The sequence below is a fragment of the Melanaphis sacchari genome, unplaced genomic scaffold, assembly GCF_002803265.2.
Source record: "Melanaphis sacchari strain LSU unplaced genomic scaffold, SCAv2.0 Contig43_pilon_pilon, whole genome shotgun sequence".
In the NCBI taxonomy this organism is placed as follows: Eukaryota; Metazoa; Arthropoda; class Insecta; order Hemiptera; family Aphididae; genus Melanaphis; species Melanaphis sacchari.
In genome coordinates this window covers 348301-375418 of record NW_020271284.1, presented here as the reverse complement: position 1 = coordinate 375418, position 27118 = coordinate 348301, and the positions used below count along the sequence as shown (strand labels likewise).

The 27118-nt window shown below is 27.2% G+C and overlaps 1 protein-coding gene across 1 annotated transcript; it reads right to left on the bottom strand.

Moving 5' to 3' along the window:
- Positions 1-15733: 15733 nt before the first annotated feature.
- LOC112597859 lies at positions 15734-19746 on the bottom strand. The gene is made up of 6 exons (XM_025344093.1): positions 19601-19746; positions 18488-18811; positions 17420-17573; positions 16989-17094; positions 16812-16922; positions 15734-16351 (listed from the first exon to the last, which is right to left on the bottom strand). The coding sequence occupies exons 1-6, from the start codon at positions 19744-19746 to the stop codon at positions 15813-15815; spliced, it is 1380 nt and encodes a 459-aa protein (XP_025199878.1). The 3' UTR covers positions 15734-15812.
- Between the last annotated feature and the right edge of the window lie 7372 nt (positions 19747-27118).

Genomic DNA, 27118 nt, shown 5'->3' with positions numbered 1-27118 from the left:
CTTTTTTTTTCATAATTATGAACCGACAGAGTATCATAATAAATTAACCATACAGCTCACAAACACCAGCAATCGACGACGGGAATGAATTCTTTCTAGACGTTCCCTGCGACGAAACTTTCGCCAAACCTGAGCTCAACATTTAATGGCGAACTCTCGGCACGGTCGTATGTGGTTTTAACCGTTCGAGCGCAATGATGGATGTGTGCGATATGGTTTTCAACTACGATTTAATAATATTATTTAATGTATTGCAGCAGGGCTTGCAAACGTTATAACAACGTTATGATTATAACCTTATATTTAACGAAAAACGATTGAAATTTGTAAACGTAATTATAACGGAAAACGACAAACATAAATAATTAAATATCACAAAGCATGACATAACGATTAACAAAACATATGATATATCAGCAAACAAAACATAACACAAAAGTTATTTATAGTATATCATTAAAAGAAATAATTGATTTCCGATTATTGAATAGTTATAAACTTAAAATAAATTAAAATTTTAATCCTCAATAAAGATAAACGCAAAAATTGAATAATATTTAAATTCTAAATATTCTGAATAGTGATAAATTCAAAATTTGTAAAACGTTTTAATTTTAAATAACATATAGCAATTTTTTTTCAAATAAAAGCCCTGTATTGAAGCCAATGTGGTTACTAGTTCGTTAGTTTTCACACATGAACGTGAGTAACAAAATCTGAAGTGCTAACTACTTGCCAGAAATTGCGATTGTATATTATTATATACTACGCACCAGTTATAACTATACATTATTATTGATATGTAATATGCTATACCTTCGACACGAATTAATATATTATGATATACGGTGTGTATAAGCATACAGCTATACAGCTGTGTTAGGTTTTCATTATAAACTGAGGCGCTTAGGTTAAATTAGGAATACGGTTGGTATACGATGAAAATATATTAAAAAACTATAAAAAATAATATCTATTTATATATATGTGCGTTCAACATATTTGTTGTCAAGGTATGATAATTTAATTTAAATTGTTTTTTCGTATTAAAGTGCGACTTATAACAAAACTTTATTTTCAAACAATTTATAATAATTATTTGACAAAAGAAATAGTGTATAGTATTTTTAAAATAGGTTTTAAGAAACGTTTATAATAATAATAATAATATTATGTCTATATTCATACTGTTTAATAATAACATGAAATCCGTCATTTATTTTTTTTCAGAGATATTAAATGGTTTGTTTTTCTTTAAATACGTGAATTAAACTGGGAGCATTCGCTATTTATGTGCAAATGAATAAGGTTTTTTTAGACTAAATTTTTAGTGTTTGGTCTACAAAGAATTTTCAGTTTTACACATTAATCATTTTTCAATTTTAATTCATATTATATTGGAATCTTAACATTTTTATTATATCTATATTTTTATATTTTATAGTTTAAAAATTAATAACTTTTTTTAATTACTTTTATTTTAATATGTTTTAAAAATAAGTTTACTTATTATATTATATTCGTTTAACTTTATCAACATCGACTTATCGGAACGATTGATGTATATGAAATTGTTAAGTATAAAAGGCTGTGCCCCAGATAAAATTAAATTAAACAATTTTTACTTTGACGTATTGTAATTTTTTTAACATCAATAAACTGGAAGTTAAATCAAAAAAATAGTTAATTTTAAGTTAAATTTAAAACTGAAAGCTTTTATGATTTAAAATAACAAATTTCTCATGTGATTGTACTTGTATAATAATAATTATCCTAAAAAGATAATTGTTTGATATTATAACCGATCATAAAATATTTTATTCATTAACAAAAAAAAAATGCTACGTGTTAATATGTGTTATGTATACATATACTTATATTTTAAATTTAATCGAAATTACATTAATGTGTTTTTTTACGGCAAACTTTCAGCGTACATTTAAAAAAATGACTCATTAAATTGATGAGAAACAGATTATGGTTTATTAAAAATGTATAGCTCAAGCGTATAGTTTCTTTAATTTGTCTGGTGTTAAAAATTATTTAATGACTTACAAACAAAACATCTGCGTTTCGTTCAGAGGGCGACAAAATCATTTTTCGATAAAATACAAAACTTTTTATAAACTCATGATGGGATCTCGCTGTTTTCTCTTAAGTGCCTGTAAAACACTTTTGAAGAAATTTAATATAAATATAATACCACACTCCGTCGGCCATAATATCAGTAGCTTATGCGACAAAAACGAATGTACTATGTATATATTGTATATAATTATTGGATTTTATGGAATATTGTGTAAATAGGTACTAAACTAACCTCGTGTTTTTATAAGATAGTATACCTATTGAATTCGTGGTTCTAAAAAATAAATCGAAACATAAAAACTATCCACGTTTATTTTGTATTAGCAAACATTTTGATTTCTATTTTCTCTTTTTAACTTTTTAATTCACATACAATTAGACATTGCGAAGCACTGTATTCAAATTTAATTGATTTTCAAATGAAATAAGCTTTTTTTTCTATCTATTTGCATTATTATTTACCCTGGTAACATGATAATATGACGTTATACCTACATTGTATGAGTATAAAGGCAAATATTTTTGTGTCATATACTCGCGACATGGACTACCGACAATTTGTCGTATAAAATACTTCGTCTATAAAAGCGCCCCTATAACATAAATACATTTTGTGGGCATGATGTAAATTATAATTAGTATGCAAAGATTCATATTTTACATTTAGTAAAATGTAGAGTAACTGGTAACGCATATACCTAAGTATAATACATCGGAGACGGGTTTTTATTGTAAAACAAAAGTGAATAATAAAACCTTTATTACACGACTTGCCTATCTAATCTAAATGGCAAATAATCACTTAGCGTTACGCGTACTTCCCTTTTAGCATTTAAAGAGTGCTGTGCCGCACGCTAATTGTTTTTAAAATTCTAGCAAAAGCCATATAATGTTTCAGCACAATGCTGATTTTTCCTAGGTACTTAATCCGGTATCATACACACCTGGCGTATCAAACGTTAATGTTTTCGCTTTATATACTTTTTACAAGTTATAAGAATACACGCGCCGTAACTAATTATTATAAATATCATATTATTATAATGCATTTCCTTTGGACGATAAAGTTATAAAACATAACATGATAAATGTATGAATATAAATCACGAATATTTATTTATGACACTATAATTAAGTTTCTTCGGGAACGAATTCAATTTTGATTTTATATTCAATATCGTTGTAATTGTTTGATATTTCTCATTGTTGATTAGATTAAACTTAATTGAATACATCTTTAGCAATGTAATAAATTGTTCAACATTTGTATTGTAAATGTTTTTGGCACACTAGACGTGACGTAATCATCAATAAATTGTAAGCGCATTTGTTGTATTCGGTATATATCAAGAAACTGAAGTAGTCTAATTAGTTTTTGGTAGTCAATCGGCAACAAGACAAACTTTGAAACAAATAGTGTGGAAAACGGGACACAAAGCCAAATTGCAAAATTAAAGTAATTTTTTTAGACGGCAATAATTAGCAATAACTCAAACTACATAATAATAATATACAGCATCAAAGCATCGTTCAAGATTTTGTTAACGTTTTAATTTAATAAGTTTGCGACGAACTGTATCTCGCCACACTGCCACAATACATCTAAGTATAGTATATTGCATGGTCGTCATAAATCATCTGTCGTTTGAGTCGGTACTATATGTTGTAGTTATACCCTGGCCCAAAATGCTGACTTGCAAATAAATATATATTTCTTGATTAAAATTTGACAGAATAATATCGCAATAACAATTTGTTCAAACGGTAGTTCTGCTAAATTATTAAATAAAAAATAAATAAATATTATAATCTCTTTTATTACGATAGTATTGTAAAATATTAGTAAAACGAGAAAATTTTATTTTATTCATTCTAAAATCATATTGGCGTGTACATTAAAGCACAAATTATAAAAATCTATAAATATATTTATATTTGTTTCATGTTCAATTATAGTTTGACACACGGTTTATTTATTTCACTTTTTAAACATGCTGTGATAAAAAATATTACTAAAATTAATGGTACTTTTTTATATTTTATTGAAAATAACATCTACTATTGATATTTAAATTTAAAAATATTTGAAGCTTAGAAAATTAAAAAAAAATAGTGCCAACCACAGTTGTAAAAGTTATTTTATAAGTTATTTATTCATACTTTGAACTGAGTAAAATATTGAAATATTGTCATTAGGCCATGATAATTTATTGACGTATAAACAAATGAAAATTAGATATCAGTGACAGTTAAATACTCTAATATTAAAATACTTTATAACTTATATTACAGCTATATTGTATTATATAATGTTTAAAATTTTACTTAAAACATAAATTAACACTAGTAATTATATATCCCATTATTTTTTTAACAGTAAATTTAGAAAATTATCAAAATTTAAAGTATATATTCTATGAATTTATTATTTATTTTTATATTATACCAATTTTAAAAACCAATGATTTTCATGGTTAGAAAAATTATAGTTTCAGGAAACAAAGGTTACCATTAAGGACTAAGAATTTTGATGATACTGAACAAAAAAAAAAAAAAAACAAGTATAATTATTAATTCTTCTTATGGTTTTAAAATTAAATAAAAATAATCGTACGTAATAAATATATATATATTTGTATATTTATATGTATAATAATAATAATAAAAAAAAAAAAATGATAAAACAGTATTCATATACGTACTAACACTTTTTATCCGTATACTTAGATGGTTCCATGTTTATAAACAAGTTAAGTATATTACATAACAAAATATTAAATAACGATAGTTAAAATATGAATTCGTTTTTAAACAAATTGGATAAATAGGTAACTGCTTTGCTTAACGGTAGATGTCGACATACTTCGTCATTGGGTCACTGTAACTCGTATGTTAAATTTTAGTTTAATAATATTCTTATCGTGGTATACGAAAAATGATATTAAATAAAAATGGTAGAATATCATGGTTTCAAATAATATTTTAATAATAATATTATCAGTTTTTTTATCTTAAAAAATACTGAGAAATGTCTACTTTTAACTCACAAAACTCCAAGCAATATCCAATTTTCAACCAAAAACCTCCTTAAAAATTGTGTGATTAGATCATTTTTTTTTTTCTAAAAATACACAAAAAAAAAATAAAAATACCTATCATTGTAAAATCAATATAATCATCGCTTTGCTTAAAATCTACAGTAAAACAATTTTCTATGAAAGTAATATCTCAATACTTGAGTTAGCATCTGGGTTTTTTCAGCTTAAAACATGAAATGATTCATTAAAATCTTTTTAAAAAAATCAAAAAGATATATGAATTGATTCTCTCAAAATTGAAAAACCATATCGTTTAAGTAGTACTACTCGAAATCAAGATATATAATATACTATAATAGTATAATACACTATTCTGTAATAGTCGAGCTGTCATAGTTGCAAACTAATAGCTAATAAAAAAAAAAAAAAAAAAAATAAAAATAATACACTATAAACTATAATACATACTGTACCAAAACAATATTTCTTATTTTTCCAAATAGCCGAGAATCAAATAAATGAATTGTTGAATAGGCATTTAAAAAAACTACAATTCATTTAAATGGATTCATGAAATTTTTGTTTATTACATGAACATTATTGTTCCTTTTTATATGGATTTTACAAAGACTAATAGACACGATCTGCTTCAGCACCCGTAAATACAATAAATGGTTTTTATTTTACCTTAAAATATATGCACATTAGTACAAACTTTAATGTATATCAAATGATGATAAAATAATCGTATTGCGTAGAGCGTCTGATAACCCATTAAAGTGCTTTCGAATTTTCATTTCTATTTACACCTTCATATTGAATTCCGTTATATTTCTCCACATTCGGTTAATGTTAAACAAAATAATATATTACATTCTACTAGAGTAATTAAACACACATATTAGATTACGTACATAATTTAGGGTAAATTTCACGTTAAACAACTTTCGCTAACTACGTGTAGACGCTATTGTTTATGAACGAAAAAATTGTGAAAATTGCGCAACGTTAAATTGCCAAACGAAACTATAAACTGTTTTAATAAAATAATTAAAATAAATTCGATAAGGATATATTTTTTTAAGTAATGGTCAGGGTTATCCATGATCATGGTGATTATTTTTATAGCAGCCTGTGGATGATATATACAATCAGTTTGAACCACTGTACCACATTATAGATAATACTACGTTGAATGACAAAAAAAAATATTATTTTTCAGCTTTATACTATATAATTTGATTGGGTAATAAATCTTTTTACCCCCCAGTTTGAAAATTACACAGCTTTCATTAAAAGGGGAACGAGTATTCGCTGAATTAAAAACATGATTGCTGTATTCAAACCGAGTTTAATACGAGCTTAACAGCTAAGTGAATTTTGGGCATTCAATAAAAAAGAATATTCAAATTAGCTATTACATGATTTTTGCCTTTTTAATAATTTTACTTATGTAAGGTAGCTTTTTCAGTGTTAAACGAAATTGAAAAAATAAATTACTTAGTGCCAAATATGAGTTAGGAGTTGCTCTGTCAACAATTTTACTACATATTATAAAAGTATATTATGTATGAAAATTCAGTTTTGTATTTTTCATACTAATTGTTAAACCTTTTAAAAAATAAAAAATATAAGAAATGTTAAATTTTTTAAACTTTAAGAGTTCTTTATGACATATTTATTTAAATTTTTACATCATACTAAAATGTTTTTATCTAAATAGGTTGTAAAAAATCCAATGAAGTAAAATAAACCTAGGTAACAGTTTTTTTAAGACTATCTAAATTTTTTATGTGGTGTGTCACAAAGTATGAAATATTATTAAAGTGTTAAAGGTCGAGAATAATTAATATAGATGACCGTTTATTGTACCTTACAATTAGTATGATATTTTAAAATTAAATATTTAATAAAAAAAAAAATTGATTAAATTATGTTAACTGTTAGTACAATTCAAAAATATTTACCGTATAATCAGTTAATCACTAACAACTTTTAATCTTATTAAAGCTCTATATTAGTTTTACCTCGTTCCATGATATCATTTATAGCTGAAATAATTTTTAAAACTAATGAAGCCTGTTTGAAAATTGTAATTACTTCACCTAAACTTTTTAATGACATTGATTAATGACATAATTTATTCTAAGATCAATGGAAATAGTCTGACCACAACCAACGAGTACTATTAGTTTCAATATACATATATCACTCGTGACAGAAGTTAATAGTGATAAGAATCATCCTTCAACGTTTCAACCTGTGTAGATAACCGCAATCAATATCTTTATGTGGACATTTTATGTATTACATAAAATATACATTGGGTTTTATATGTGGTGTATGTTGGCTTGAAATTTTAAAACTAAGACAATGTTTGGTTTCAAACAATTTGTAATCATTGATGGTCCTATCTATCTGTTTTTTTTTTTTTTATAAATTTTTACTCGTTCTAACGTCATATTTATTGAAAAATAGACATAAAATCATCTGATTGAAAACATTTTTAGATTATTACTACAATTTAACAACCGTCATAAAATATAAAAGTAGTTACTTAAGATATTTACGTTAAGTTATCAATACATATATTTAAGGAAATATTTTTGTGATTCTAGTCTTATTATAGAATAGGCGATTCGTAAATATATTTCATGTGTGCTTTATGCTGGTATTATAATTATGCATTCAATTCGAGATTATATTAGTAGTATTTCGTGTTATAATATTCGCTTGATTTAACATGGACAACTTTGGCATACATGTACCTAAAATATTATTCAAATCTGCATGATGCCTGTCACTAGGCGTATTACTAATATATTGGTTGACATCAGAGTTTCATCTTTGTGTTATTTACGGGCTTAGAATTTCCTCAAGACTACATTTATATGTCACGTATTGATATGTCAGATTTTCAGTAGAGAATAAAACTTCGATTCATATTTAATAAACACAATTGATACTACAGTTAATATCAAAATGTACTTAAACATTGAATGAATTACTAATACGAATTTCAATACATTTTTTTCTTTCAATATTCATTTAAAAACATATATGATTACCTTATCATGTTATTTATTTAGAAATTTTTATACTTTATTTATACAAAAACAACACTACAAAATATATTTTAACATGCAGCGGCTGTCGTTCAATATAAGTACTCGTATAGTATGAATACATCCAGCATGATATACAGACTATATTTAACTATTAATATACTCATAAATGAGTTGTATGAACTTTTCACATTGAGAAGTGATGCCATTAGACATATTACAAAAGTGGGTTATATTCGATATAGTAATACCGTTCAGTGTTCCTTATGCATTTTATCCATTTATGTCGGATATCACTGACGATTAGGAAAATGTTCTTAAAGAAATATATTTTTCTACAAATAATAATACATCAGACTAATTTAAATTAAAGATAAAAACGAAATGTCTCCGAAGATACCTTGATACACATAATACGCAAGTACGCAACTATCTTCATCACCATTGTCTAATTTATGGAATTTAAAAAAAAGTTCTTCAATAATTAATAAAAAAATAATTATGTTATCGACTAGGCACTTGTGTGATGACATTACGTTTCTTTAAGTGATCACGAAGTCGATGCATTTACCACTTTTTTATCTTCATATATTGCTTTATTTATTGCACAACAGACCTTTTGATAATTTAACTTATGAACGGCTGTACAGCTTATTTCCAATCCAAGCTCCTAACCAATGGGGTAAGTTATTAGTTTTTAATATGATTTTTTCACGACTTTTTCAAACCTATTGATGTGTTTGATAGCATAAAATATGAGACGATAAGTGTACCACTTAATAAAAATTGATCAGTTCATTGGATCTAGTCAAGTAAAATATAATCTTATCACAACTAAAAGCAATAAAGGAAAATCGTTCATATTTGGATTTGAGTAGATTTTATAAATGAATTTACATGAGTCTTATAGTATTATTTTTAATTGTAAGTAAATAGTAAGTCACCAGTTATAAAAACCCCAAGTAGAGTATAGCTATAGAATACCTGTAAATAATTTCCAAATACTACGTTACCAAATAACTATTTACACTTTCATAAATTTTAATAATCAAGAGAATCAAATCGTTATGAAATCATTAAGTTAGCTAGCCTTAACTAATTTTCTAGGGTCGCAGAATTTATACAAGTTATCTCTGAAAGTAGAAACACGACCAATAATGTTTCAGTCGTAAGGAGATATGGAACATAATGCACTATAGTTAATTATCAAGATTCACGATGAACAATTATCTTTATTTCCATGTAATTTGATACAAAAATAAACTAACTAAAAATTATACAATTGCAATCTCCTTTAAATCACTTTTGAAAACTTGTTCAATTTGAGTATGATTTAAAAAAAATAAATCGAATATATCCAAATGTGGAAGAGAATACTTTAAGAGTGTATATTGTTGATTTTCTTATAAGTTAGTTTCATTATTGTTTTAAAATATACTTATGTAACTATTTTAAATTCACAATTTTATTATCATTGTACAACTAATTTTTAAATAATTTTAATGATTAATACATAGTTAATAAATTAATATAGTAATAAATTCAATCTAAAACGCAAAGTCTTCACGATAAAATCTACATATAATATCATAATTTATAAAATTTTCGGTTTATATATTTATTATTAAACATAGAGATTATTAATATTGATCTTTTGACATACTCTATTATATTATGTATCTATATTTTTGTTTTATTTATCTTAAAATATTTACTATACAAACGTATTTCGTCATATTTATTCATACGAGTATATATATATATATTTTAGTTGTTATTACTACTATTTTTATTATACCTTGCGGCTTGCACTTTAACAAAAAACTCATCATTTCTTACATTTCTAATTTCGTTTTTAATACGAGTACATCACTTCAAATAATTGGCCAAGAATAGAAAATTTACAGTACTCATAGTGCTCTCTAGTGGAAAGTACAAATATTTACGCATCACTTGTTTTCAAAGAAATAGATACGTAAAAATTGACTTGTAAGTTAAAGGTTGTTAACAAAAATTGAATCAAAAAACTAAGAAAAACCTAACTAAAATACTAATTATAATACAAGGTATGCTTAGATTTTTTTTTGATATTATAAATTATAATATACTTTGATTCATTCGTCTACCTTGGTGAACAAGTAGATTTAATTTATACTAATTTTTAAGAAGTCTTTTGATTCAGTCGACATCAATAGATTAATTTTTAAATTGCGTAATTGAATGTTTAGTTCTTTATTTGAATCTATTCTTAATGATAGAATTCAGTGTGTTAAAGTAGGTCTTCTTATTTCTGATAAGTTTGAAATTCATTCAGGGATACCACAAAAAGAATATTTATCTTCTTCACTATTTTTAATATTTTTAATGATATAAAATCTGTTTTTAGACACTGTTAATGTTCTCCATTGGCGGTTGATTTAAAATTATATTCAATAATGTATGATTGTAACTTAACCATGATTGTTTTAAGTCACAAATGGATTTAAGTAGATAATTATGTTATTTGGTGTGAGGCTATAATGTTCTTCCAAAAAATATTAAAACATATTTTCAAATTAAATTTTCACGTAGCAAACGTCCAATATATAATATTAACAAGATAAATAGAAAAATTTAGAATATAGTAAATCATGCTAAAGATCTAGGAATAACTCTTTTAAATGATCTTTTTTCTACTAAAAATATTAATAAAATATATTATACAGCAATGCTAGGGTTCGTGTGTAAAAATGCTCGTGATGATCCAGCTTGATGGAAAGCACTACTTACTAAGCCTTAAAGAGTGTAAAAAAGAGTTGTCAAAGTTTAGAGCATGGATCAATTATATGGGAATCTTTATCTTAATTAATTAATAAAATTGGCTGAGTCCAGAATAACTTTTTTCGCAAACTTTATTATAAATTTAATAACTATTAGCTATCACAAATTCTTTATTTAATTTAAAATTAGGAATTGATCCTTTATCAATAAGAAGAAAATATTTTAACATTTGTTTTATCTATAAGCTTATTAATAATAGCATTGATCGCTTAGAATTATTAGGAGGTATACACTTCAATGCTTCAACTTTAAGCTTCGAAAATAATTTTCATTTTTCCAACCACCGTCAAAATTATAGCCATTTTGGCCTTATTAATAGAATGATAATGTGTTGTAATAAAATTAAAAAAATTGATTTATTTTACTATTATGTTAATTATTTTAAATCGATTATATATAATTGGTTTATATATTGTTATATTACTATTAGTATTAGTATTTTAATTTTATTTTACTTAAAACTCTGTGTACCTATGTATTGTACTATTTGCCTTCGGGGCATTTAATAAATAAATAAATTCATTAATACATTTATTGTCGAATTCAAACAACACATTTAAGATTTACTCTAAACCTATCACATTCAAGCTAATTTTCTAGTTTTATGTATATAAAAGTAATACATTAAAATGGATATAAGTCTTATAGTATAGACAAAAACTCTTTATGTATAAAGTATGTATATACTTGTATTACTTTTTTAAACGTTTGAATACTATTTTGAATAAAAAGTGCTAAAATATTGTCATAATTTTAAATAAAAATTTGAATAAATATCTAATAAATAAATATTATTACCTAAATATCTTATGCATCATTATTCATTGCTATTGAATGTTGATCTTTGAGCAGAAATAAAGATTACAATTTTTTTTTTTTTTTATCTGAATTAATTATTTTTATCAAACAATTGTATACTTATTCATAATTTTAACACATATTATTATAATAATATCATGTTAATGCAATTATTGATATAATACTATTTAAACTCAAAAAAAACAATAGTGGGCATCAATAATGATGTACCATATATTATATTATAGCAGAAATATGATTGGTGATTCATTAATTATTGCATCTAAATTTAATTGTATTTTTGTTTCATATAAAAAAAACAATTCATTCTACTGTCGCCTAGAATTACGTATACGTCAAATCGGCCAGACCGACGGAACTAAATAAAAAAAAAATAAAAAAAATGCCAATTTAATAAATGAATAACGCATAACGATGCGATCGTCCGGCAAGACTTCGGGCTGGTTGACTGTTTCATAGGCTCCAAACATATTTTATCGATAAATAAAATTATTATTCGTTTTTAAATTTATCATATTGACATTTCACATTTAATGCTTCGATAACATCGTTATTAAAATATAGCCGTAATTCGTAAATATTATAAACAATTCATAATATCCAGAAATAACGAGTTTATAATCAACAATCAACCATATTTGAATCACATTCGGACATGACATCATCATAGTCAAGAACGATCAACAATCAATCTCCGTGCCCAGCATGCGATACACTCGTCAGGGTCGAAGATATATTTTTTTAATACTGACAATATATCGAATTAAGGCACAAATGTCATAGACTTACAGAAACTCAGAAATGATTGTATTTTCGACAAAAGCGGTCAATACACCTTTCAATCGTATAACTAATCTACACCGATTAATTTTATTTAGTATTTTAACAATACCTCCAATAATGTAATATGATCGTAACAGTCTAATAACCTTATCGCGGAAAGAATATGTGAATAAAAAATGACACCATTTTGGATTGGTTTACGGTTTTAATTAAATTTTTATTACAATGTTTCCGTGATTAAAATACCCACTAATTGAGATTAATTATTAATCATTTTAACTGAATAAATTGGATGAAGAGTTTTTAAGTGAAGCAAAACTTAAAATATTTATGAATTTAAAGAATCGATAAAAATCGGGTGTGTCTGATTTTAGCACGATTCGATATTAAACGTTAATTACAATAAATCTGTCCAATGTAATAATGTAAGAAGTCGAACTTAGAAATAAATACCTTTTATGTTTAAATTATTACGTCAAGTTGACTGATTCGTTTTACTAAATACTTGTATGGTATTGAATATATTATGTACCGTAGTTAGACTATAATAAGGTTTATGAAGTTTCAAAGAATTCACTGAAGGATTGCAATACAAACTGCGGTGCAGTCATTATTCAAACATAATAGCTACATAATATAATATGGTCTCGTCTCTGACGTAGTCGCGTTATTTCAGCCTTTAGGTATTATTAAACGACATTTTAAAATAATAATTTAATATATAATATTGTATACATATACACATTACTAGGTTTGCGTGCTATATTATTCTGTACACTTTGCAAAAACTACTTAAATTTGAACTAGGTAATGTTGTTCATTATTTTTTGTGTTAGTATTAGTTTAATTTTATTATTATATTCGATTGATGTTCAGCGTGAAATCATAGACGAAATACGAACCCATCTGTCACAAAATTAAAATATATTATTGTAAGTCCAAGCATTTATTAATCATAATATCAGATGGTATAACTCGTGAAAATCAAGTGTTCATTACAGTATTGCGATTGAAATAGTAACTTTGAATACTTTTAAGTCGTATGACAAACGGGCATAAGTAAATAGTTTGTTTTAAGTTAATCTAAAGTAACGATTTATTCATACAGACCACGTGTCCATAAAAATGTTTCAAATTGTCAACGATAAATCTAAAATATTTTAAAAGAATAATAATTTAACACTGAATTTTAATGAAGTCTATAACGTAACCTATTCTAAACAAATTTAAAAACAATCATGTTTATTGATTGACGTTTCCATTTTTATGATTTTTTGTATCCAACTATGAACTACGTAGATATGTATTTACCATGAACTAGAATTCAGAAACATTCAAGATTAATATTTCAAATAAGGATTTCTTTTTGTACGATAATCCCGAAACATGTCTGAAGAAAATTCTCATTGGTCCAGCTTGACTTAACTCTGCATAACCGAGTTTGAATTTAATACCTAAAATATAATAACAACAACACTTTTTCCCGCAAATTCCTTGATCTATAAAAGGAAAAACGTATTAACAAACTTTTGAATGGTATTCACTATCGTATATGCATATTCGCTTTCATTGACAAAAAAAAAAAAAAAAATACAAACTCTGGTAGTTTGGTTTGCTTAACTTTTTCTTCTTCAGTAAAAAGTTTAACAATTTTTTTTTATAATTTCTATATGCACGTCTTGAACGTTTTGAATTTTTTTAAAAAAAAAACGTATAAATGTATATTATTTAATTTAATTCCATACATTAATTCAGATATGGATTATCTAAAAAATAATATCAAACTAAACTAAAAACAAATTATCTCTCATTGTTAAAAAAAAAAATCCATAAACAACATTTTCAATAAAAAGATTTTGTAATATTTGTGCTTACATCTCTTGATACATAAGAAGAACATTCATAAATGTTTTATCTCATTTAATAAATTATTACATTAATTTATTAATATTTTTATTTTTATTTATGTTTTTTTTTCTTTTTTAATTCCAAAATTAATTTATTGTTTTAATGAAGGTCCTTACTTTTCTCCTTTTTTCGGCGACTTAGAAAATATTATACTATAATAAAAATAATTATTATTGGATTATTACGCACATTTTTAGCATAGAATGCATTAGTTTACCTCCTCAAATATTATAATACATCAACAATCATTAAATAAATATAATTATCATAAATTCTTATAATAAATGTTAAAATCAAAACCATTTTATAATTATTCGTAGAGCGAGTTCTAGCGGAAAAAACGTGACAAGTGCCAAAACAAATGTCGAGTATGAAACCACTCGATAGCGCCACAAATACTGTCGAAATACATTCGTGTAATATTATTTTTGCATTATAACAATAATAATATGACTGTAATAATTAGAATATTTATTTTGTCTTCATTTTAGACAAATACAAATGTTAAAATAAGTCCTCTTTAATTATTATTTCTTTTTACAGATCGTAAAATATACCAATACCTGAAAATTAAATCATTAAAAAGTATATTATTAACGTTTTAATATGCACATAACACAAAAGTGTAAAACAAATTTGTATTCTACTTTCGATGTTCTATGAATAGAAGTTAAAACATAATATTCATTGTAAATTTATTATTTTAACAAATACTTTTATTTAACGATAAAATCGAAAAGTTGACAACAAACGGATTGGGTTTGAAACGAGTGACCGGTTTGATGACTTATACGTCTGGCCAATAGGGTGGTGGTATGCTGTTTTTTCTCGCAGATACCACATTCATCGTTAAAAAGCGAAAAAAAGTCAATTTGTACAATCCGATTTTCCGTTAATATAAATAAATCGTATTTTTTTAAAACGGTCAGTAATGTAGTTGTAATTTACTAAGACCCATCTCGTCGCGAGTCCGAAAACACTATGACCATACACCCGACAGTCTATCGAACACGTAATTTTCGACAGTAAACGATAATTTTCCGGCTACAGCCGAAAAACTAGATTACCGGTGCCAATAGATTTTTCACGAACAAAATACAACTAAATATCATTGCATTATATTATTATTATTATTATTATATTACAAAATCAGTCTGTTGTAGCGTGACATTTTTATGGGCGTGCCCGGGACGGACGGTGGTTATGGGACGATCGAATCCTTCTCCAGATAAATATCAGAAGGAAAAAACATAAAAGGTAGCTAAAAAAAAAAATTATGTTGAACAATAGGTCACGCGTCACCCAGCGGGCCCGATTGACTCGCGGCATCGGCGTCGGCGGGGGGTGTCGCGTCGTCGCGTTCGGCTTGCATCGCCGCCGCCGCTAAACCGCACAACACGTCGCCCCGGTCGTTCCTGATATTGCACAGGCGGTTCCTCAACATGTCGATGAGATCGATGAACAAATCGGTGTCGTTGGCAGCAATCGTGTTACGACGGACCATCGTGTCTGACGGACAAGTCCGAGAACAGTCGGTCGCGGCGTCCGTCATCGAGACCGTCGACGACGTCTGTTGCTGCTGCTGCCATTGCTTCTGCATGTTGTTTACCACCCACAACGTCCACATACAGTCGCCGCCGCCGCAGCCGTTTACCATGGTCGTACAAGAAATCGGAAACTCCGTCGTGGGCACACCGTGTTCGGACTTGTGCAGCAGCCACGGTGTGCGTGGCACCGAACAGAACCGCAACGTCTTCGGGTCGCCGGGTTTCTGTTCGATTTCAGACCATTTTGAAAAACACAGTTTTGTCAAAAACGGAAATCTGGACACTGCAAACGGTATTTGCGGAAGGACAAAATTAGTAATTGTATTAAATTCAAGTGCGAGTAGTACACGACATGGCTCATTGGACGAGGCCGGAAACGCACGTCCTGCGTCTATAGTGACTAGTGACTACGGATACGTTTTATCCGTTACTACGACGATGGTGATTGGAAAGTTGTAACGAAAAGAGCCGCGGAAAAACCAAACTTATAGTTATAGATGACGCAACATGAAATTACTAAATTACTGATAGGTACTTAACCTACTCTGCTCTACCGGTAAAACTTGAACTCCACTATAACATCCACTATTGTTTTTACACCGCTTGCGACGTAAACAATATTAATATACGATTTAATACGTCCAATGGATGTCTATAGATCGTTTTATTTCATGACTGTATTGACAATACAGTACTGATAACATATTACCAATCGTATACGGCATTTTTACGTATTTATTTACCTGTCGACTCAATTGTCATATGATTTGACAATAAAACGGTCCTCGCCGCCAGCGCCATACTTTTCAATTCTATCAAACCCGTTGAACACTTGGCTTTCGGTTTTTTGGGAACTGAAAACAATATAAAAAGCAACAAGTCAGTGGTGCAAAACGTTTAAACCCAATAATAAACCGTACGGATAGTAATGGAACGTATTGCGTCCGTACGACACAGGGCGTCTGATATTGCTTTGTGAATTGCTATGCCGCACACGTCAGTTGGCGCGTTGAAAAAATGTAAAATCTGAAAACGAAAAGCGCTATATAAGAAACAACAATATATTACAACTCAAGAATGTAATTAATTAATCGAGATATTTTTATTCGGGAAAACAATGATTTCTTACATCAATTATTCAGTATCTGAAAAAAGCTATTATATTTTGTAGATATCTAATTTCATTAGAATAGTATAATAAGTAATTTATTAAAACATTGAATGTTTTAAAATAATTATTCATTTGCTGTTGAAATTGTAACTTATTTATTTCTATAGAAATCAACTTTACAATTATATAATATTTTGCTCCTTACATGTTTCAAATGAAACTAAATTGAAGTTCGCTTACTTTGGACGGAGCTGCGATACGACGTTTGTCCGGGCACGATACGTTCGGAGCGAATCTATTCAATGTGCTCGACAAGTAAACTTTTTGAGCAGGCGTACCGTCAGCTAATTTGTTAAAATTGACTTGATCATGAATAAAATTATGTTTAGAATACCTAAAACGCACGAATAATTAGTAAATCAAAAACAGTCGATCGATGATGAACTTATATAGTTATAAAAGACGCATAATAATGCTATTTTAGTATATCAGTATGCAAAGGTAAATGTAGTTAAGTATAATGACTTGGCAATCATGGCGACGAGGTGTTTCAATGGACCGTCGTTAGTCATGCACACCGCTCCGCCTATTCTAGCTAAATACGATCGACATAAGTGATACTGAATATAATTTTGGTTAGATGATAATAATAATGATACAGTTATTAGAAGCTTGGAACGAAAGACGGCGCTGCAAAATGAACGCAATGGAAGTGTATTGTTATTATTATATATATTATATTATTTGTATATTTACGGGTTAAAACTAAATTGCATGCAATTATTAATTGTTTACATAAGAACTATGAATGTAAAACAATTTTACATTTGGTTTAGATGATTGACGACATTCAATTATAATGAATAACAAATAAAAATCAAATAGAAACAATTTGAAAAAATAATTGGTGCATCATTAGCATTGGACGACAACATTCTATTGATAAGAGCAACTAATGCATAATTTAATTTATCTTTATACATAGAATACATAAGATGACCTTGTTATAAAATTTAATTGTACCTAACCACATAATACTTTTATAACTCGTTCAACTACCACCGTATAATATATATTATGCACTATACAACATAATCGCGTTTTGCTACCATGATAATAATAATAGTAATAATAATATGATTTATGAATAATAATAAGTGCATAACAATTGAGCGGTCTCGTATTTTTTTTTTTTTTTTTTTTATACATTATAATCCATCAAAATTATTAATTATCCCGACCCAGTATTTCACGAGCATATAGTTGTCAATGGCCGCGCACAGAAATGAGGACATTATCGCAACTCACTTGACTTTCATGTTGACCTCATCGTCCAGCTGAAGCATGTGCAAGTTAGACACGCACCGTCTAGCGGCTTCCACGTCCTCCAGCTCAACGAGCACCTTGTCGTCCTTGAGGATTTTCACCGTCGTCACGTTTCCATACAGGCAAAACAGGTTGAACACCCGATCGCAGTTAACGGGAACGCGATCCAGACCATGCACGAGCAGCACTTTGTTGGGCTCTGACAGAGAGGGACGCAAATCGGGTGCTTGGTCTGAATCACCACAAGCACCGACACTGCGAGGATGTTCAATATTCGTATCTAAGCGACTCGGCATTTCAGTGTTCCTGTGGATGACAGATCCACAAGAAAATTTGTATTTTGTTCACGTGAAACATCCTAAATGCAAGTGATAAGCAGCGAAACGCGTAGTATACTTATAGTTTTTGAATAAAAGAAATCAAAGGAAAAGAGGTCAAACTCTTTCTTCTTAAAAAAAAAAAAAATTATTCGCTGTCTGGCTAAATATTGTAATGAAACATATACGTGCGTACGTGCGTTTTTTTTTTTACACTTTAGCATTCCCATTCAATTTTCTAGAATTCAAGCATTGGGTATAATATTATTATATAAAGTAAAATATTTGATTATTTTCAATTTGGTGTGATTAAGGACCCAGGATTGTAAAAGTTTGGGTGAGAAACGAAAGGGTTGTCACACCCCGAACCCTACGTAGCCGCATTCCCACTGAACGATTATTTTCGGGTAAATCACCCTTCAAATAATATTCTTGGCATGACATCAACAGTTTATATTAATATTGTGCAGCAATTTTGAGTATAAAACGCATTCACGCCTAATCTTGCTTAAAAAAAGAGTTCTCGTTTGGAATTTTTAAGCAAAAAAACTCTACTAGAATGCATATTAATTATAGTGATTATTAACGGTGTAGGGTATAGTATTATGTTAAATTGGATATTTTTTCAAATTCGGAAAATTTTTCTAAGGTTTTTATCAAACTTACGCGTATGCGTTTCGTTTCTAAATTATTATCAATATTATATATTAAAAATATTAAAAAATTAAATTCTTAAAATTTAACATCATTATGTATATCATAGGTTTGGTTAACATACTCTCTGCAGTTCAAATCGTGTTCGTTTGATTCCCAAATGTCGTTTCGACGTACTCGACAATCGTGTCCTTGCTCGGTTCGGAAAATCAGTCGGCCAGAACCACAGCGATTTTGATAGTATAATGAGCTGTTATTATCATTGTCCATTGCAAACGTGTTAGTGAATAATTGATATTTTATTTTGAAGTATTTAAAAAAATATATATTTATATGATAGGTATATTATATTGAAAGACGTTTGTGTTCGGGATCACGTATATGTTGAATAACTCAAAATTATGTTCATCAAACAAAAACGAATTACAAACTATAATTTTAAACATAAAATTAAGAATATTAGCTTACATGTGTATAAACAAATTCGTTTTCATGGTTTCATCGATATGTAATCATTTTTTCTTGTCGTGAAAAGTTTGACTCTAATATTGTTATTATTTATTTATATTTTTCAGTAGATATTTAAAATATATTGAAAAAATAACGACATTTTTTATTACATCAATGTTTTTGTTTAATTATAAAATTTCTTCGTGTATTATGGTGAAGTATCTAGTATTTATTGTGATTTGCGATAAGCATTGAACATTTCATATTTAAATAATAATTATAATGAAAAAATATATAAGGTTGACTAAAAAGGAAATCTCTACAAAATCTATTGGTTTAAATCACGTATTCCGACAGCTATAATAAATCATTCTGTTTAAAGTATTATTTTGTTGTTATTTTTATATATACCCTTTTCCCACAAGTAATATAATTTTATTTATAAACGTTAGTCGGCGCAGTGTATAGGCAATTTTGATACATCTACGTGAAGGTTTTCGGACGGCTTCTGAGTGGAACGCCACCAATAATAATAATATGGTTAACGATTTTTAGGACTAGAATTGTAATAGAAGACATTTTGCATTGGAAATAAAAGCTAAACACTAACTTACCAAATACGTAGAAAAAATTCCTAAATTTGACTAACTAAAACATTATATCGTCATCAATACGAATAGTTGTGGTACATAAGTTTTGACAAAACAATGATATGAGGAAATATTTATTTTGTTGATTTGTATGTAATATTAAATTCAACTCCATTTAATAAGATCATTAGTATTTCATGTTAATAGTTAAATATTGCGTTTGAAAAGTATACATTATAAAACTCGTTGTCATCGAAAAATACGCACCAATGTAAAATTGTCCTACTTACCCAGGTTAATTAGAAGTTAGAACTATGACTAGTGTTTTTCAAATTTTAAACGATGATTTTTGAAGAGATTGATGGAAACGAAATTTAATTTTCTGCTAAAACAATGCACATCCCCCTATATGTACCATACGAACAATTTTTTTGAGAAAGGCAGTAGGTGCCTACAAAATTATTGTACACAATAAGTACTATGCCTATGTGTATTAATATTGTACTCCACACAGTGAATTAACCAATAACAATGTTTGGTTTAAAAATAAATAAAATTTGTATAAATTATAATGTACATGTTATTTAGGTACCTTTCATATTATAAAATATATAATTGCAGGCATACTTTAAGAGCGTGAATACTGAGTTCTATATTATTGCGTAGCACTTAATTATAATTCGTAATAATCGTAAATATTTCAATTACATTTTAAGTTTTTTTTTTTATATATATAATATACTTAAGTGATTGTGATATGCGGTCATTATTCTTCTTATATAATTAAAGTTAAGTCAATAAAAAGTGGTTAGCCCCTCACACTCATCCCTTTATCCAATTAAATAGTTGATAGAATATACAATTAGTACATATAAGAATTAAAATAAAGTAGTAAAGTAATACTTGATACTTATATTATCACTGATTTCTAGTCAATAATGTCACTGCACGTTTATGACCTACGGTGCACCAGTGTACGTGTAACCCTGTCCATCTTCATGATATTGTCTTAAATATCGCGAAACGCCGATCATGCTTTTTTTCGGTGGACTGTCTACAAAATATAGTCATAGACGGATTTAAAATAGATTTACCCTATTAGGATTTCTCACAAATTGTAGCGCTGATCTGATATCCGATATTATAATAGGTAAACAGGACCAACGGGTAATAAAATATCATAATATTATATTTATAGGTATATTCCATGATAAAAATATAATTGGGATAATTTATTTCATGCGAGTCTGCAAAACCTTTAATATTGCAATGACCTACAGGATAAGATTACTAAACTCAAAATGGTGTGTTGTGAATTATAAAAATGCGTCCCCCTTAATATTATGTTAAATAAAATATGTGACTTAAATTTTCTTAAAATTATAAATAAGCTCATTGGACAGGATTGAAGTAGCAATGATAAGTTATCGTGGCTTATTGTCTGAAATAGGTAGGTACTTATCAAAATACGATTTGAAATAGTATAAGTTTATTTCATTGATTAAATAAATACAAGTATTTTTTATAGTCAATAATGTAGGTACAATATATCTTTTAAAGGTTAAATAGTCATTATCATCAATGTTATTTTTTATAATTTGTGTCTATTGTCATAATATGTCAATTTGCTTTATGAATTTATGACTAATGAGTAATGACTTTACATTATTGGTAGTTTTAAATTGTTATAACCGAGTAAAATATTAAAATCTTAAAAAATCTTATAGTTCGCTTTGAAATTAAAAATAATACCTATCAAAATATTCAAAACACGCCTTGAAATTTTCTTCAAATGTATAAATGTATCTTTGATTAATTTTTCTTAAACTAGAAGTCTTACAATTTGATCGAAACCCTCGTTATTGGTTTTAAACGTGTATGCTGTTTTCTATTAGCAGCAGTTAGGTCATTATTTTTAATGCGTGAGAGACATTATGATTAATGACCATTAACAGGTTGTGCAAAATCAATTATTAATATTTTATATTTACATGTTTTAATATGAAAATTTTTTTATATTAAAAATATCTAAATTATTAGTAACGTTTATATTTTTTTTACGATATTTTAATGATGATTTTAAGGATTAACTTTAGAAACTTAAACCTATACTTTTTTGCAATCGTTATGTTGAGAAATTTTTTCTGAGTATTGAAATACATAAAAATCAAAATTTGGATGAGTACTTTTTGAACGAAGTAGTAAATCAAAGTCTTGCGTGAAATATCTGAACCACTTCACTCCACTCACTAAAACTTTTAATACTTATTGCTCATAGGCTACTCATCCAAATTTTAATTTTTATGTGTTGATTTATTTTAGAAAAAAGTATAGGTTCCCCCATTTGAATTTTTAAAATTGTACAACTCTTTATAACATCATAGTTTATAGTTAATGTTTGAATTTTCAAATGTATACACTCTCAAGAACAGTTACTGAACACGTTCATGTAATCGACGAGGAATGAGCATTTTGTTTATATGTAGTCATGTGGGTAGAGGTGCCTTCCATGACCCACACGACAGACGATCGATTACACTTTTTGGACGTAACCTACCTGTCACTGTGAATCGTAGATTGGTGAAATAATCGCCTTTGCGAACATTGATAATGATCATCTAAAACTCGACGAAAAATATAATACAAAAAGGGCACATTCCTTAACATTTCAGAAGACGACAGAAGTTAAGTAGATAATTTTAACAAGAGTAAAAATAGGACATATCTTTTTATCTCACGCATTCCTTGTGCGCAAAAACCCAGCATACATATGCAATAAATGCTTAGTTGACTTAACCATTCAACGTATTATTGTCATTCAAGAATGCCCAGAATTTCAGAACATACACGAAATATGTTATCGATGCTAAACAACCGCGAGAAAAAGCTTTCATTGAAGACCATACAGAACATAAATCTTAGTTTTTCTAACCAAAATTAATATTGTAAATAACTTTTGAAAATATCTTTTAACCTGAATACTAATGTAAAAGTCTTAATATTTAAATTTTAAATTTTTATGTATTGCGCACGAGAATAATAATAATTGAATGCCTTCAATATTGATGCTCGATAAAAATAATAATAAGAAGATAAAACCTCATTTATTGAATTAAGGGCAACACGGCTGTATTCAATAGTGTTCAATATTACATTACTTATCAGAGGTCGAAGAGTTGTAGTAGACAATAAGAAATCGTCTACCCACTTAATATGCGAATACATAATTTGGTTTATTATATTAAATTTTTTTTTTTTACTTTTACAAATACAAATTTTTTTTTATTAATCCAATAAACGTCCAAATGGGTACCTCCCACCTATAGCTCAAAAATAAGTGATACGACGTCAAATTTATCTCATTCTATCAAATCCGATATGCGGTGCAGGGTAAACATTGGAAAACAGATGCGGTGAGCTATTGTTGCGCTAGAATACATGTTTCGTTGTTCATAATTTTGTTTTATTTTATGTTTAAGTAACTATTGTTATTTAATTGTTATCGACTGGCACGAACTCGTTATCACAGTTCACTTTTAATTTACGGTTTGTTTATTTCCGGGTGAAATTGTTGAAGTACAAGTATCAATAATATTATCAATGTGCCTAGATTATTTTTTATGACGTGTAAACGTTTATTACACAGTCATTCCCCAAAAATGTATAGCCGTAATAGTTTCAAGAAATCGCGTTACGGTACGTAAAATAGTTTTCTCGAATAAATTACCATGGCAGCTAAAGAATACACAAATAATAGTGAAGATTATTGTAAACAAAATTAAATAACCATCACTTTTTATATATAATATAGGTAGTATTACACGTTTCGCTCAAAAAGCATTGATATTTACACAAAAACAAATATAAATTTCCAACGTCTCTCAGACTTTAGGACTCGAGTCTCCGGTACTTACCTATACATATGCATACATTCAATATTGTAATATCCTTGTGCGATACATTTTGAAGTGTTTATCTTATAAATAACAGGATTTGTAAACCAAGTTGATTTTTTTTTTACAGCGGTTTGCAATATAACTGTTAATTCAGAACATTCAAAATAAAACCAGGACAATTTTTCCCGGATTTTACTTAATCAATCAACTAAATTATTTTATCATTATTTTTTTTTTTTTTTTTATTAGACGATGGATTAAACCCATGTCAAATTTCAAATATATTCTCATGGTCATAAATAATTTTAAAAGCACTATAATAAATATCATGACCCATCCATAGGCGTGCATACGGGTGTGGCTTGTAGGGCTATAGCCACACCTAGACTTTTTTTTTTAAGTATTCACTGAAAAGACTATACACTAGTTTTTTCACGTAAATACTATTTGGAAGCATGATCACGAAGAAAAGTGACGAGATAGCATTTACAGAACAATGTGATAATATACAATATTTCAAACATTTGTCTATATTTATACAATTATTATACCGTGGCTCTGTTGAAGTTTTATAAATATGGCTTATTATCAATAATAAATTTTTAAAGTATATATAAACTATCGTAACTTAAACATGTATTATCATTACGTAATACGTAAAAGTTCATCAATATTACGAGTTATAAATTAATTATTGAGTGTCTTAATCTTTGTATTAGAGTTACACAGTTATAGGGTTAATTTAAATAACGTCAGCTGGCAACGTCGCGTACAAATTTGTTCCATAAAAAAATAAATCTACCAATTCATTTTTATTCTCAAATCAATTGAATTTATTAATAATAATTTAGCGTTTTATAGTATTATACTATTAGATATAGTAATTAGAGAATTTTATAAATCTAATGAACACAAATTGTTCTAGATTTACTTAAGTATATCAAACAATTATTATAAAAATATTATTTTTTTTAAACCGGTCTTCTGTTTATCTTTTACACTTATTTAGATAAAAAGGAAGTTTTTTTATTAGTTGTATTGCAATCAATATAGATTTGACCAACAAAGTAGCAGTACCAACAGATAAAATTGTATTTTTTTACAATTTACATATCTAATTTTTTTTTTTATGAGTGTTATGTGTCACAATTTTATAAACATATAACTTTTAGCTCTTTAGTGCTTAAATTTTTATTTAAATTTCAAATTTAATTATTAAATACATCGTTTTTTTCTAAAAATATGTTTTAAATCAAATTATTTAGTATTAATCATTGCAATTCAAGATATTTATGATTCAACCAAGTTTCTAGATGTTAGAACTAATACACTGACTTGATAATTTAAATGTAATCTTTTAATTTTATTTTACCCAAAATATGCTTGAACTAATATTATTAATTATGTTAGAAGTGAGTTCAAATTTAAAAAGTAAGGATCTTCATATCTTAGCAGTTTGTTGATTTAATAAGATCTTTTTAACTTACAATTACACGTCATTGAGCTGTAGTTGATGAATACAAAAAAATATATAAATAAATTTTAAAAATGTACAATAAAAATAATGTTAAAAATCCAAGTTAGAAAAAATTAAGTGTGGAATAAGTGATGATATACAATGAATATTTGTTTTGGATGAAATGGTGTTTGGTTAAAAAAAACCACTGCTATAGTTAAGACTTAAGATTCTTGAAATTATTGAAGGTGTTGGAAATTTAATCAATTTAAATCCTAAGATAACATAAATCATTTAAACAATGTGTATAATACTAATATTAGTAAACTTAAAGCTTAGTTTAACTATTAAATGACTTGAATAATTTAGAAAAATTGACATACGATAAATCAACTAAAATAATTTATTCATTGGTAACATTAGTTGAATAAAAACGATCATTTAATGATTTTTTTTTTTTTTTTTTATCGAATGTTTATAATTTTAACCATCACTAACTGTGATTGTAAACGACCGACCTAAAGCGTTGTCAAGACAAAGTTAAAAAATTAACAAATTATGAATTTATTGGAAAATCTATAACTATAATAGCTGAATAATAGAAATTAGTTCTTTAAAGTTTAAATAATTACAATATTTTAAATAAGCATATTTATCCTTTCATATGGAGGGGAGGTGTATAAGAGTTGGTAAAAAAAAAATAATAGCCACAAGTGCTTCATCAGAAGTCCATGCATGCTTATGACTGATACACTGAAAATGAATAGTCAAGTTTATATTTAACAGAGTAGCTAAGTTCTTAACTGTGAACAACAAAAATAATACATAAAATATAAAACTTTTGATCTTCATTTCAGATTTTTATTTGACTTAATAAATGAACGATCTTATAACTTGCTTGTTAAAATTTTGTAAGCGATTTACATCAGCGTCGCACTTAAGTACTGTGAATCATCACTAGCGGTAAAAAAAAAAAAAAAACATACAATTGAGTTTTCCGTGAAGATTTTTTGGTCATCCTTTAAATCTTAAAAAAAGTCGTATGGATTTTTAATTTTACACTAAAACCAAGATTTTTGCAAATCTCGATTAGTTAGTACCGTCCGCAAGTATAGTTGCCATAATTTTACAAATTTACTAACTGATTTTTTTATTTTTACGAGCTCCATAGCTATCATTTATACAAATTTCTTGTATAGTTTAAATTTCAATCAATTTTTTATATTTTAATCTCGATAGATGACATAATA